The sequence below is a fragment of the Macrobrachium rosenbergii genome, chromosome 16, assembly GCF_040412425.1.
Source record: "Macrobrachium rosenbergii isolate ZJJX-2024 chromosome 16, ASM4041242v1, whole genome shotgun sequence".
NCBI classification, from domain to species: domain Eukaryota; kingdom Metazoa; phylum Arthropoda; class Malacostraca; order Decapoda; family Palaemonidae; genus Macrobrachium; species Macrobrachium rosenbergii.
This window is the reverse complement of record NC_089756.1, coordinates 44,402,812-44,418,761: the sequence shown is the minus strand read 5'-3', so window position 1 is coordinate 44,418,761 and position 15,950 is coordinate 44,402,812. Positions and strand designations below refer to the sequence as shown.

General features: G+C 36.5%; 1 protein-coding gene and 1 long non-coding RNA gene across 3 annotated transcripts in view; one reads left to right on the top strand and one right to left on the bottom strand.

Moving 5' to 3' along the window:
* The window catches only part of LOC136847386 (uncharacterized), a 508,750-nt gene that overhangs the window by 475,113 nt on the left and 17,687 nt on the right, over positions 1-15,950 (top strand). For both annotated transcript variants that reach the window (XM_067119021.1, XM_067119022.1), the window contains exon 3: positions 1-37. This exon is cut by the window's left edge and continues 215 nt beyond it. In XM_067119021.1, coding sequence (XP_066975122.1) covers positions 1-37 — 37 coding nt within the window. The remainder of the gene's footprint in view (positions 38-15,950) is intronic.
* The window catches only part of LOC136847387 (uncharacterized), a 482,601-nt gene that overhangs the window by 449,969 nt on the left and 16,682 nt on the right, over positions 1-15,950 (bottom strand). The window lies entirely within an intron of this gene.

Genomic DNA, 15,950 nt, shown 5'->3' with positions numbered 1-15,950 from the left:
GAACCAACAGTACGACCTCATCGTCACGATAGACTTGGTAAGTAGTCTTCAGAACAACCTATGTACAATATACCTATGAATCATTCACTCTTCAATAAATTATGACTCATTCGCTCTTCAATAACTTATGAAACATTCACTCTTCATTAAATTATGAATTATTCCTTCTTCAATAAATTAAGGACAATTCACGATTCAATAGATTATAAATTATGGATCATTCACCCTCCAATACATTTACGGGCATTCACTATTCAATAAATTATGGATCATCCACTATTCGATAAATTATGGATCATTCACTATTCAATATATTATGGATCATTCACTATTCAATTATGAATTATGGATCATTCACTATTCAATAAATTATATATCATTCACTATTCAATAAATCATAAAGTGTGGACCATTCACTAATCAATAAATCATGAATCATCCACTTTTCAATAAATTAAGAATCATTCACTCTCCAATAAATTAAGGATCGTTCACTTTTCAACAGATTATAAATGATGGATCATTTACTATTCAATAAATTATAAATTATGAATCATTCGCTATTCAACAAATTATAGATCACTCACTCTTCAATAAATTAAGGACCAATAACTATTCAACAGATTATAAATTGTGGATCATTCACTATTCAATACATTATAAATTATGGATCATTCACTGTTCATTATAAATTATGGATCATTCACTCTTCAATAAATTACTGACATTCGCGCTTCAATAAATTATGGATCATTCGCAATTCAATAAATTATGGACCATTCACTATTCAATAAATTATGGATCATTCACTATTTAATAAATTGGGCCATTAACTATTCAATAAATTATGGATCATTCACTTTTCAGTAAACTATTTTTCTCCAGTATATCTCCCAGAATGTCTTCAGAAATATAACAATTAAACCAGGGCAATGAAAATGTTTGAATTTTTCTCTCGTTAGATAAACTTTGCCGTTTTTAGCTTTCTGTCCGCCCTCAGATCTTAAAAACTACTGAGGCTAGAGCGCTGCAAATGGTATGTTGATCATCCACCCTCCAATCATTAAACATACCAAATTGCAGCGCTCTAGCCTCAGTAGTTATTTTATTTAAGGTTAAAATTAACCATAATTGTGCATCTGGCAACGATACAGGATCGGTCACCAACGAGCCTTGGTTAAAGTTTCAGGGGCCGCCGCTCACACAGCTTTATACCGAAACCACCGAAAGATAGATCTATTTTCGGTGGCCTTGATTATACGCTGTAGCGGCTGTAAAGAAAACTCGATTGCGCCGAAGAAACTTCGGCGCACTTATTACTTATTTTATACTCTAGACAATTAAATCTTTCCTTTGCTTGTATCTTTGAAAGCTCTTGTTTTTGCTTTGTATTCGCGAGTGTGCATGTGAATGTACATCTGGGGCCAGTCTTGTATATTAGTGATGAGGAAAAAAAAAAGTTAATTACACCGAGAAAGATGGAATCAGCAAACGCCTGGCAAGTTAATGAATAGGCCGAACGTCAAAGCACCTTTTTCGACGCTGATGAATCAACTGTGACCTGAATCTTTGCTTCCGCCAAGACCGTGCTTGTGAAATGTTATCAGTCTCAGATGACACTTGTGAGCACAAGTCAGTTTCATTTTTGTCTTTTATTCCTTGACTAACATTTCATTTCATGGCCTAACTATTGCGCCGCATTTTTGCTAACTGCAGTTTGGACTCAATGAATATGAACTGACAGCTAATCAATACAATACTTAAGAGATATTAGTATATCTTAAAATCCTAACTTTTTAGTTTTCTGGAAAAGAAAACTATTGTGCCGGTTTTGTCAGTCCGTCCGTCCGCACTTTTTCTGTACGCACTTTTTTCTGTCCGCCCTCAGATCTTGAAAACTACTGCGGCTAGAGGGCTATAAATTGTTATGATGATCATCCACCCCCCAATCATCAAGCATACCAAACTGCAGCCCTCTAGCCTCACTTGTTTTTATTTTATTTAAGGTTAAAGTTGGCCATAATCGTGCGTATGGCAGCGATATAGGACAGGCCACCACTGGGCCTTGGTTAATATTTCACGGGACCACCGCTCATACAGCATTATACCGAGACCACCGAAAGATAGATCTATTTTCGGTGGCCTTGAATATACGCTTTACAGAAAAGGCGATTGCGCCTTAGAAACTTCGGCCCATTTCTACTTGTATACATGAATGCATACTCACACAGCCTGTTGATTCATTTTCTTATTTAATAACAAAACTAACCATTTCACCCAGCTGTTCTTGGGTCACTGAAGAAAGATCACAAACCTTCAAATGCAAGGACACCACACATCCCAAACAAATGAAATGACGCAATAATATCGGGGGAAAAAAAGCACGCTTAAAACGTACCGCTCTGCTCGACACTTCCTAGTTATTCATTAAAGTTAATGAAACGTTCTCGGCCCAAATATCGATCAGTTAAAAAAAAAATGAGTAGCACCAGTCACTCCACGCATGCGCAAAGGTTCAACAACCATTTCTAGCTTTAAATAGTCATTTTGTAGCGAAGTGCGAATTTGACATTTCGTCTCTTCAAGTGTATTATAAATTCGAAAATGTTGGTAGATTCGCAAAAATACTAATTTTAGCAAATCGACTTCCTTGTTCATTTAAAATTAGTAATGGAAGATACCATGAAAGAGCAACTCCAACAATAACAATGATTATAATAATAATAGTTTATAACAGTAATAACCTTGTTTGTTTGGGTTCACTCGCCATCCGGAAGTGACTCGTGGTGGCAAGTATAATCACTGCATGACAAACATGCTTATGGCGAAAGCAGATATATTTGCCTCTACTAAACATTTTTAACATACACATGCATAAACGTGGATCGCAACACAAATAAACGGGGAATATATATATATATATATATATATATATATATATATATATATATATATATATATATATATATATAATTTATATATGGTATATAAACACTCATATAATAATATATATATATATATATATATATATATATATATATATATATATATATATATATATATATGATAATGTATATATATATATAATATATATATATATATATATATATATATATATATATATATATATATATATATATATATATATATATATATATATATATATATATATATAGATATATAATATAGTCTATTTTACGCCATAGGCAAAATATAAATATGAGCATTCATCTACGCAAAATATAAATATGAGCATGCATCTACGTTTGATATGTGTGTGTGTAATATAAATATATATATATATATATATATATATATATATATATATATATATATATATATATATATATATATATGTGTGTGTGTGTGTGTGTGTGAGAGAGAGAGAGAGAGGGGAGAGAGAGAGATACGATGTTTATATTATATATATTTATATTATATATATATATATATATATATATATATATATATATTTATGAAATATTATATTATGTTTATATTATATATATATATATATATATATATATAATTTGAGAGAGAGAGAGAGAGAGAGAGAGAGAGAGAGAGAGAGAGAGAGAGAGAGAGAGAGAGAGAGCACCAATAAATATACAAAAAATATGAACACGAAATAACATGAAAAGCTCAATTCCAAAAGCCAATGCTCTTGTATAATTGCACGCTTCCGTGAAAGGTTAAATTATATTTTGCGACCTCTTTATTAACGCTGCAGCCAATATGGTCATGTCAAACGCCAATACCTGTTTTGAACGCGGAAAAAAAATGTCCATAAAAACCGGAATGGTCAAAAAAACTGAAAAGGAATATACTGAATCATTATTTTGCTTTTCGAAATAAATAAATGAAGTTTAAAAGGCATGAAACTTAGTTACTTTTTTAACAGACTGCAAATAAATAACTACAATTAATGAATGAGGTAAAAATATATGAGTACGGAAAACCTTCGTGTTAATGACAACGATCTATAGCCCGCTATTTAAAGAAATCATTAAATTAAAAAGGTTTCGTAACTTTCGGGTAAGGATTAGCTGGTTGGAGCCCTATCGATTTTTTGGAGTACGATACAGAGAGCGAGTAACTGCCAGCATATGAAAGGAAAACTACGGAGAATTTATGTCACAAATCTATCTATCTATCTAACTTTAAAAGCTCTGTGTATGGTCAGTATTGAATACGTAATTGCAAGGTCGGATCTGCACAAGAGCCTCTGCGGTCATCAATAGTAAGTTCCTTTCTCTTAGGAAGTTTATAAGAGGAAAGGAACCACTTGAGGTCATCCACTCTCGAATGGAAAAGGTGAATAGCAGAACAAACTTATATACATTTATACATAAGTAATTGTAATAGCCACAATGCCCTCTTAACTTCTCGAATTCTTCGCGCTTGTGATTATGGTGACGCGGGTTCGTTTCCCGCGACCGAGCATCACAGTCTCTTCAATTTCTTGCGCTTGGATCTTACGGCTTTGTAGTGACAAGCATATCCAAAAAAGCGAAGCGAGAAGTTAAATTCAATTGCATTTGTATTAAAAGTGACCAGTAGATTCTACATATATTCATAAATACATTATATATGGTAAAAGTGACCAGTAGATTCTACATATATACATAAATACATATATATATATGTATATATATACTGCGCAACTAACAGCTACTAGAGTGGTGATCGCTTACTAACTCTCGCAAGAACATGATGAACAGACAACTTCCACAAATTTAGCCCCTTCATCAACTCGAAGATAAAAGGCCCATCAGTAGTGCGTCGAACCTCAACACGCTGCGTCATTCACCTCCATCTTAGACGTACTATCGCGCCTCCTGGATATTAAGGCCCCTACTTTTCGACATTTAATTTGAACTCCATCTATCCAGTGCTTTCTAAGACTTCCTCTCTTCTTCAATCCTAAAACAAATTTATTCACAAACACAGATGCACACACACACACACACACACACACTATATATATATATATATATATATATATATATATATACAGTACATATATATACATATATATATATATATATATATATATATATATATATATATATATATATATATTTATATATATATATATATATATATATATATATATATATAATTTACACATATATACTGTATATATATATATATATATATATATATATATATATATATATATATATACTGTATATATATATATATATATATATATATATATATATATATATATATATATTGAAAGAGAGTACAGAAGGAGCCCAAAACAGAATGCCTATTCAGTGTACCCACACAGTACGCCTGACCGAGGGGGAGACCCAGAAGACTGGCCGAAAAGAATAACAGTCCTTTTTACGAGGGCAACAGTGATAGAATGGAGTCGGAATAGCTACTAATGCTTAGTCTGTACTCTAAACCCAGCAGAGTTTTCGGGCGCAAAGAGAGGAAAAGAGATGAACGTGTGGAGATAAGCAAATGTGATACACGGGATGTTATGAGCATTAACTTCGCGTTTTGCTGGGAAACAGGTGTGTGAAAGAGTACTTGATAAGTGAGAAACAGATAAGTGTGTGTGTGTGTGAGAGAGAGAGAGAGAGAGAGAGAGAGAGAGAGAGAGAGAGAGTGTGTGTGAGAGAGAGTGTGGTGTGTGTGTGTGTGAGAGAGAGAGAGAGAGAGAGGAGAGAGAGGTGTGTGTGTGTGTGTGTGTGTGTGTGAGAGAGAGAGAGAGAGAGAGAGAGAGAGAGAGAGAGAGAGAGAGACAGTGAGATAGACAGACAGACAGACAGACAGACAGACAGACAGACAGAGACTACAATTTGTTTATATATACTGATAAAATTTACCGGAACGAAAGGCAATCAGTACGAATGAAGAATGGTGAAGACCTTTCTATACGACACAGTCCTCGTGTTGGACTCGCACTTCAATGCCTGCATCTGCCTCGGGGCCTGAAAGAAAATAAGGAAAGGGCAGAGGAAAAGTGGTCCCTAGCCCAGAAGGAAGCGATATATTCCAATAACAGGGATCAGACAATATTGTGCAGTGACCTAGATTCTACAGGGGATCAAATCAGTCTGTACAAAGAAAATGACATATTTCAGCTTGAGATGAACGTAACTGGTCTGTCATAAAAGCATGTCTGCATTTGATTGACACGTTTAAGAATGATTCGACGATACGTGGTTCCATAATTCTGAGGGGAAAACTAAAAGGAAGACGAAAACTGAAGTGGCCGGCGTTAAAAAGTGTTGCAGATGTGCAATAATGAAAATTGAAGAGTATCGTAAAATTAAAACTTTTTTGGGAGGGGGTGGGAGTTCCCGTGTAAAAACAAGTATACAAAAAGTTGAATTTTATTACTAAATAATATCAATAAATTTTTTATATACAAACTTAGGAGTTGATTAGAAAAATAATTCCGGACGCACTTATATTGGTTTAATAAAATTTTTATGGACAAGTTTACAGTGAATAAAAACAATTATTATGGACACACTTACAGAGGATTAATAAAACTATGGACAAACTTAAAGTAGATTATTATTGTGGACACACTTACAGCGGTTCAAAAATCCGCGGCTTACAGCAAATAAAAAAAAGAAAAACGCAAAACGAGCAAGAACGCAGATTGAAGCTTTATAAAAGGAATAGAACAATATCAAAAGACTGACAGATTCGCTAACTGTCTCCCAGTTGCCCGTCATTGCAAAATGAAGACTGACAAAAATAAAAGGTGTGAAAATAAGACGAGAAACATTGACTTTGATGGCAGAAATGTGAATATGAGTGGGCTAAGAACAAAGGAACTGACATCTTGGATATGCATAATGAAATAATAATATAATTAAAAAAATAAGCGCACCGCAATGGAAGGATGTTCTGTAGTGCTAAAAGGACATACAGACTGTAGTTATACGGAAAAGAATAGAACAGAATATAGAATTTAGGCCAAAGGCCAAGCTGCTGGGACCTATGAGGTCATTCAGCGATGAAACGGATATTTAGAGTAAAAAGGTTTGAAAGGTGTAACAGGAAGAAAACCTCCCAGTTGCACTATGAATCAACAGTCAGGAGAGGGTGGAAAGTCAGATGGAAGAAAGAGAATAAGAAAGGAGGCACAGTAAAAGGAATGAAAGGGGCTGCAGCTAGGGGGCCGAAGGGACGTTGCAATGAACATTAAGTAATGCCTACAGTGCACCCCATGAGGTGCACTGATAGCATTACCGGAAAAGGATAGGGAAAAAACAATATTAACAAAAACCAGTCACGAGTAGGACAGACCACAAGAAATACCAAATGGTGCTTTACAAAATTAACAAAAATATTTAGAAATAGGATAAGAACAAAAGAAAAAGTATTGCTTTACAAACTCGGTTGGGATATACAGTAGATGTATTGAAGAAGAGAGAGAGAGAGAGAGAGAGAGAGAGAGAGAGAGAGAGAGAGAGAGAGAGCTAGTAAATACAGCTATGTACTCAGACACTGCTATGAGAGAGAGAGAGAGAGAGAGAGAGAGAGAGAGAGAGAGAGAGAGAGAGAGAGAGAGAGAGCTAGTAAAACAGCTATGTATTCAGACACTGCTATCAGAGCTAGTAAATAGAGCTAGTAATACAGCTATGACACTGCTATGAGAAGGGGAGAGAGAGAGCTAGTAAATACAGATGTATTCAGACAAGAGAGAGAGAGAGAGAGAGAGCTAGTAAATAGCTATGTACTCAGACACTGCTATGAGAGAGGGAGAGAGGCTAGTAAATACAGCTATGTATTCAGACACTGCTATGAGAGAGAGAGAGAGAGAGAGAGAGAGAGAGAGAGAGAGAGCTAGTAAATACAGCTATGTACTCAGACACTGCTATGAGAGAGAGGGAGAGAGAGAGCTAGTAAATACAGCTATGTATTCAGACACACTGCTATGAGAGAGAGAGAGAGAGAGAGAGAGAGAGAGCTAGTAAAGAGAGCTATGTACTCAGACACTGCTATGAGAGAGGGAGAGAGAGAGCTAGTAAATACAGCTATGTACTCAGACACTGCTATGAGAGAGAGAGAGAGAGAGCTGTAAATACAGCTATGTACTCAGACACTGCTATGAGAGAGGGAGAGAGAGAGAGAGTAAATACAGCTATGTACTCAGACACTGCTATGAGAGAGAGAGAGAGAGAGAGAGAGAGCTAGTAAATACAGCTATGTGCTCAGACACTGCTATGAGAGAGGGAGAGAGAGAATAGTAAACAACAGCTATGTACTCAGACACTGCTATGAGAGAGAGAGAGAGAGAGAGGCAGTAAATACAGCTATGTACTCAGACACTATGAGAGAGAGAGAGAGAGAGCTAGTAAATACAGCTATGTACTCAGACACTGCTATGAGAGAGGGAGAGAGAGAGCTAGTAAATACAGCTATGTACTCAGACACTGCTATGAGAGAGAGAGAGAGAAGAGAGAGCTAGTAAAGGCTATGTACTCAGACACTGCTATGAGAGAGAGAGAGAGAGAGAGAAGAGCTAGTAAATACAGCTATGTACTCAGACACTGCTATGAGAGAGAGAGAGAGAGAGAGCTAGTAAATACAGCTATGTACTCAGACACTGCTATGAGAGAGAGGGGAGAGAGAGAGCTAGTAAATACAGCTATGTACTCAGACACTGCTATGAGAGAGAGGGAGAGAGAGAGAGCTAGTAAATACAGCTATGTACTCAGACACTGCTATGAGAGAGAGGGAGAGAGAGAGAGCTAGTAAATACAGCTATGTACTCAGACACTGCTATGAGAGAGAGAGAGAGAGAGAGAGAGCTAGTAAATACAGCTATGTACTCAGACACTGCTAGGAGAGAGAGGGGAGAGAGATGAGAGAGAGAGAGAGAGAGAGAAGGCTAGTAAATACAGCTATGTACTCAGACACTGCTATGAGAGAGAGAGAGAGAGAGAGCTAGTAAATACAGCTATGTACTCAGACACTGCTATGAGAGAGAGAGAGAGAGAGCTAGTAAATACAGCTATGTACTCAGACACTGCTGAGAGAGGGAGAGAGAGAGCTAGTAAATACAGCTATGTACTCAGACACTGCTATGAGAGAGAGAGAGAGAGAGTAAATACAGCTCAGACAGTGAGAGAGAGGGAGAGAGAGAGAGAGAGCTAGTACTCAGACACTGCTATGAGAGAGAGAGAGAGAGAGAGAGCTAGTAAATACAGCTATGTACTCAGACACTGCTATGAGAGAGAGAGAGAGAGAGAGAGAGAGCTAGTAAATACAGCTATGTACTCAGACACTGCTATGAGAGAGAGAGAGAGAGAGAGAGCTAGTAAATACAGCTATGTACTCAGACACTGCTATGAGAGAGAGAGAGAGAGAGCTAGTAAATACAGCTATGTACTCAGACACTGCTATGAGAGAGAGGGAGAGAGAGAGCTAGTAAATACAGCTATGTACTCAGACACTGCTATGAGAGAGAGAGAGAGAGAGAGCTAGTAAATACAGCTATGTACTCAGACACTGCTATGAGAGAGAGAGAGAGAGAGAGAGCTAGTAAATACAGCTATGTACTCAGACACTGCTATGAGAGAGAGAGAGCAGAGCTAGTAAATACAGCTATGTACTCAGACACTGCTATGAGAGAGGGAGAGAGAGAGCTAGTAAATACAGCTATGTACTCAGACACTGCTATGAGAGAGAGAGAGAGAGAGAGAGAGAGAGCTAGTAAATACAGCTATGTACTCAGACACTGCTATGAGAGAGAGAGAGAGAGAGAGAGCTAGTAAATACAGCTATGTACTCAGACACTGCTATGAGAGAGAGAGAGAGAGAGAGAGCTAGTAAATACAGCTATGTACTCAGACACTGCTATGAGAGAGAGAGAGGAGAGAGAGAGAGAGAGCTATGAGAGAGAGAGAGAGAGAGAGAGAGAGAGAGAGAGAGAGAGAGAGAGAGAGGCTAGTAAATACAGCTATGTACTCAGACACTGCTATGAGAGAGAGGGAGAGAGAGAGCTAGTAAATACAGCTATGTATTCAGACACACTGCTATGAGAGAGAGAGAGAGAGAGAGAGAGAGAGAGAGAGAGAGAGAGAGAGAGAGAGAGAGAGAGAGAGAGAGAGTAAATGCAGCTATGTACTCAGACACTGCTATGAGAGAGAGAGAGAGAGTAAATAGCAGCTATGTATTCAGACACACTGCTAAGAGAGAGAGAGAGAGAGAGAGAGAGAGAGAGAGAGAGAGAGAGAGAGAGAGAGAGAGAGCGCATCTGTCTCTAAAGTGTTTACGTACGAACGCCTCATGACGACGCAAATGTTATAGTCGGAAAAATGCGTTCCATTGCTAACTGGACGCAAGTCCAAACGGTGCCGATAGCAGCACTAACCACAGCCCCTAATGGCCAGCTGGGATTAGGGAACATCCAACCATCTTCCCCGTGTGTGACATTTACCATTACCTATTGCGTTATTTTCCTGTTATATGAGATCATTTCTGTTGAGCGCATACATACATACAAATACGTACACACACAGATACATACACATAAACGCTCGTTCTTACTGCTTTCAATTCTGAGCCGCCCGCCCCACGGGTCGGGTTTACTCCGTATCTCAAGTTTTAAAAGCTGCAGACAGCTTCGAAATATTTTTCGCACTTTGCATATATATATATATATATATATATATATATATATATATATATATATATATATATATATATATATATATATATATATATATATATATATATATATATATATATATATATATAATATATATATATATATATATATATATATATATATATATATATATATATATATATATATTATATTATATGTGTGAGATATATATATATATATATATATATATATATATATATATATATATATATATATATATATATATATATATATGTATGTATGTATATATATATATATATATAATATATATACATATATATATAACTACATATATATAAAACCACTTAGTCAAATGACCTTTCTTTGACCTTGTAATTAATCACTATTTACCTGGTAGTTAGACAGCTACGTTCGGTTACAATCAAGGTGGAGAAAGGCATAGGGCTAAAAACCTAATTCCAAAAGACAAAAGCCTCGCTGAGGAAAAATAATCAAGAAGTCAAAATCAAAGCTGGCGCCCATCACTGACGTTGGGTAGGAGAAAACAGGCCTGAGTAAGAAAGGGATTGAATGATGGATTTCTACAGACTGGCGTTACAGCAATTATGGTCATAACTGCCGGTAAAACTAGGGCACTATTCTGAATGCAAAGGAGGAAAAAAAGAGAGAAAAAATATAACCTACAATAGAAATTAATACAACAGATTTTCTCGTTACTCTGGTGACTCATTCTGACACCCAAGTTTGGGACATAACACAAAATGAATCCTCAAAGGGACCGTAAAGCTATTCAGATGTTTCTCTAGAACAGCGGTTCTCAACCTGGGGGCGCGCCCCCTCAGCAATTTCCAGGGGGGGCGTAAGCCCTAATGAAATATAAAAAATTCTCTAATTATATTCGTTATTCTCTTAATATTCAACCATGCATTCAAGATCTATTAGCTAAGAAGCAGTGTCAAATATCTCACTAATTCGTTCCCAAAGGAATAAAACACCCCTTCTCTTTGTCTTTTTTTCATTTTCCTTTAAGTCTGGGAGGGAATTTTACTCATAGATGCAGGGGGGGGGGTGCGTAGAGGGAAGGACCAACTCTTACAGGGGGCGTGGTAATAAAAAGGTTAAGAACCACTGCTCTAGAACGATAATCAGACCTAAAGAAATTAGGAAAACATGACAATCTGCGGCATTACCTTTACCAAAACTCTAATGGACAATATTTCAATGCCCTAATTCAAGCCAAATTTCCGAGAACAACAAACACATCTCCGTTGGCTGACAGAGTCCAAAAGTACTCATCACTCCTCCTACACCCTTTCACACTACACCCACAATTACGGGAGGCTTTAGGACAAGGAACCATGCTGGCATAAGGCCGGCTTTATCTAAACCAAACGGAGGGCAAAGAAAATTACTTGAAGCGTTTCTTGAATAAACGGTAAAGAATGAATTAAAAAAAAAAAAAGCAAATTTGAAATTACAACAAAATAACAATATCCAATTCGAAATAACAATAATCATTCATGTTGTACATATTTACGTTGCTGATACCTTACTACTGGTGGAAAATAGCATCACATAATTGGATTACTAAGCTACGAGGGTGCAAAACAGCAACGATCCTTCTGGTTTTTTTTCTGAGGAAAATATTGCAATATTCTGAATATAATATTAATAATGTATAATATATCTCCCGCAAATATTCAACTCAAACGTGTGAAGGATTAAAAAACACTACAGATAGCGACTTTTAATACTTGAATATGAAAAAGTTTTTCTCCTTTACAGATAAAAGAGTACCGTATAAATCCGCATTTAAATGTATTGTAATTTAGAAGTAACTTCCTAAGAGAAATAAATTTCTTTGGTAAGTGACACTTCCAGTAGAGCAGTTTTATATAAATATCTTTTAAACTTTAAAACTTCAGCCTATAACAAAAAAAAAAAATCATCAATTTTATCTTTCTTCCCCTCTCACCTCTCCGTGGAAGATCGTTCTCAATCTCGCTTAATCCTTAGATCACGAATAAACAAATCTTAGTTCGTCTCAGTGCTTCCAAGACGGGCGTTCTTTCTTGTATGTGTCCATTACTCATTATTCCCTCGAATAAAATCTGAGAAGGTCGACCTACGAGACATCTGGGTTTGGAAATAAGTAATGGCAAGTCTAACAAATAAAAAATGCGCTGAAGTTTCTCCGGCGCAATCGAGTTTTCTGTACAGCGTATATTGCTGTATGAAACTTTCAGCCACAGCCCGGTAGTGGCCTGTGTTGTTGGCACCTATAGCGGTGCCAGACACACGATCATGGCTAACTTTAACCTTAAATAAAATAAAAAAACTACTGAGGCTAGAGGGTTGCAATTTGGTAGGTTTGATGATTGGAAGGGGGATGATCAACATGCCAATTTCAGGAGAGCTGTTAACCAGCTCAGTGGTCTGGTTAAACTACGATATACTTAACTTTAGCAGCCCTCTAGCCTCAGTAGTTTTCAAGATCTGAAGGCAGATGGACAGAAAAAGCCATCTCTATAGTTTTCTTTTACAGAAAACTAAAAAGGATTGCATTATTGACGTGGCTTCATTTCTTCCTCTTAGGAACTGGGTGTTTTCAGATGGCGCATGGTACTTCTCAAAATAACTTAAGTGGGACTTACTGTTCCTGTATGAAGTAATGCTTTTTCAACTTAAATTCACTTCAGTCCCATCGTAAGGTCGCAGCTTTTTGCTTACCTTTACAGAAATGACTTGGATACTACTCTGAAGCTTTCTTAGTTGCTGGCTGCCATCAGCCATTTCCTCCTCAGTTCCTGGTTTCTTGTTCCTCTCTACACATCCTTTGATAGTGGGCAAACTACTAGTGTGGGTGCAAAACGCTGCAATGTGAAGAAAGTTTAGCGTCATCAGTTACCTCCTACACAGACAACACTGCCTGTTTATCTCTTGTCGGCAATGCCAGTTTCATATATTGTGCGGCTTCTTTGGTTGATTTTTTCCCAGCAACCCCGGCAATACTTCTCAACTTTTTCAACTCCATACAACTAATTATGTTCGTGGTGTACAGCGGCAACAGCGCGAGGAGGAGGAGGAGGAATCTGCTTTTGCAATGGGTCCAACAAATCTGGCTTCTCATTTCTACTGTTATGCATTGCGGGAGTTACAAATGCGAGTCAACAGTTCTATAAGGGGCTCTAGACTCAGTTCTATAAGGGGCTCTAGAGTTTCCTGTAATTCCTAACTCTTTCAACCTGACTTTCCGAGAGGTGAGGACTTATTATCATTTAGGAGATTACTCACAAGACAGTTTTCCTAAAGTGACTGGGCCTGATTTGTTTAGCCAAACTCGTTTCGGTCTGTTCCTTATAAATAAATGATTGAACAAATACGTAAAATAATAAATAAGTAATATGAACTTCAAAGCTAGCCTATGGGCTACAAATTTGCTTGGAACTTATATTCAACTTCATTGCAAAGGGAAAAAGGTCTTTTTCTTCATGCATGACTCAGACGAAATGCTTTATCTTGCAAATTACTCTTTGGTTTCACGATGCCATAAACAAGCCATTTACTCTCTTCAAGCCTTTTTTCTCTACGTCCTTCCTATTCGGACCCCCAAAAGCACACAACTTCTTTTCCTGCAAGCGCCCGTCTCTTCGACGGTTGCCTCCGACCCCATTTCCTACGTTCAGCTTTGCCCTTCCTTCTCTTGCGAATTATTTCCGTGGGGCTTGTTCCAAAGAATCATAAATGCGCCGTCAAGAGCTGGCTGCTTCCTCGATGGTGTATTCAGTGCGACGACATAAAAATCAACATAAAACAAAAACATACGGCAAAAAATAAAATAAACCTTTGTCCCTCCCGAGACGAAGCTGGAACTTTTCCTTGCAATCTGGATGGGCGAGTATGAGTCACACAGACCAGTTTCCTTTACTTATACAAATCACCGGAGAGTTTGTGAAGTTGTTGTCCCCGGGGACACTTTGCACAACTTTCTGCAACTTGGATTTTTGTTGTTCCTCTTTTCGGGAAATCAGTCACTGCCTCTCTTTTTTTTTCTGTCAGATGTCTGTAGGCCAAACATCCCCTTATTTTTTAAAGTTCTTGTAGCCATTACATTTCCTGCTCATGCAATCCACTTTCTCTCTTTCTTTATACTGTAGAGGCTTCGAGACTAACATTTTCTCTGATTTGTTGTGACAGATCCTAAAAGGGTGCACAGCTTTGAACTGGTATATTGCTTTCCTAAATCAGAGCAACATTCATTTAGATTCCATAGGAACTTAGTTCCCTTGTTTCCTTATTGTTCGTGTGCTTTCTCCTACGGCTATTTATATGCACAATTACTATGGTGAATAATTAACGTATCTATAAGTATTCATGAATCTTTGAAAGCTCTATATATATATATATATATATATATATATATATATATATATATATATATATATATATATATATATATATATATATATATATATATATATATATATATATACATATATATATATATACATATATATATATACATATCTATATATATATATATATATATATATATATATCTATATATATATTATAGTATTATATATATATATATGTGAACAAAGTTACAGCCACGGAGGAAAAGTGAAACAACGGGATGCTAAGTACTTTCGTCTCATTACCAAGACATGGTCACAGCAACTAAAGATACACAGAGGCAAGGGCTTGCATGTATGGATGGTATAAGTCCTAAGGGAATACCAAAAGGTTGGAAAATCACAAAATGGTCAACGGATTAACATCGAAATCTACCAATTGGTAATCCTCTTTATTTTGTCTTTCAAATCCATCTGGCTCCTATGTTTTATTACAGGGTCAAAAGGAAATAATCCTTGTATGGATTGTGCTTTATTTTACTTAGGTCAGACCAGTAAAGAATTAAATATCAGACTAAAACAACACAATTATTCAGTAAGAACAGGTCAGCCTAATAATGTTCTATTTTTGCATCTAAGTGAAAAGTCCCACAGAATAAACTGGACGCAAAGCAATGTCATATTACGAAGTAATGAAACTATTTCCAGGAACTTGTTGGAATCCGTTACGATTCAGTTTACCTGGGAGAACAACCTAAATTTAAGCTAAGAATCATTTTCTTTTGACCCTGTAATAAAACATCTTCCGGAAGGATTTGAAAGACAAAGTAAAGAAGATTACCAATAGGTAGATTTCAATGTTAATCCGTTGACCGTTTTGTGATTTCCCAAACTTTTTTTATACCCTTAGGACTTATACCCACCATATATACACACCCTTGTCTCTGTATATCTTTAGGTGCTGTGACCATGTCTTGGAAATA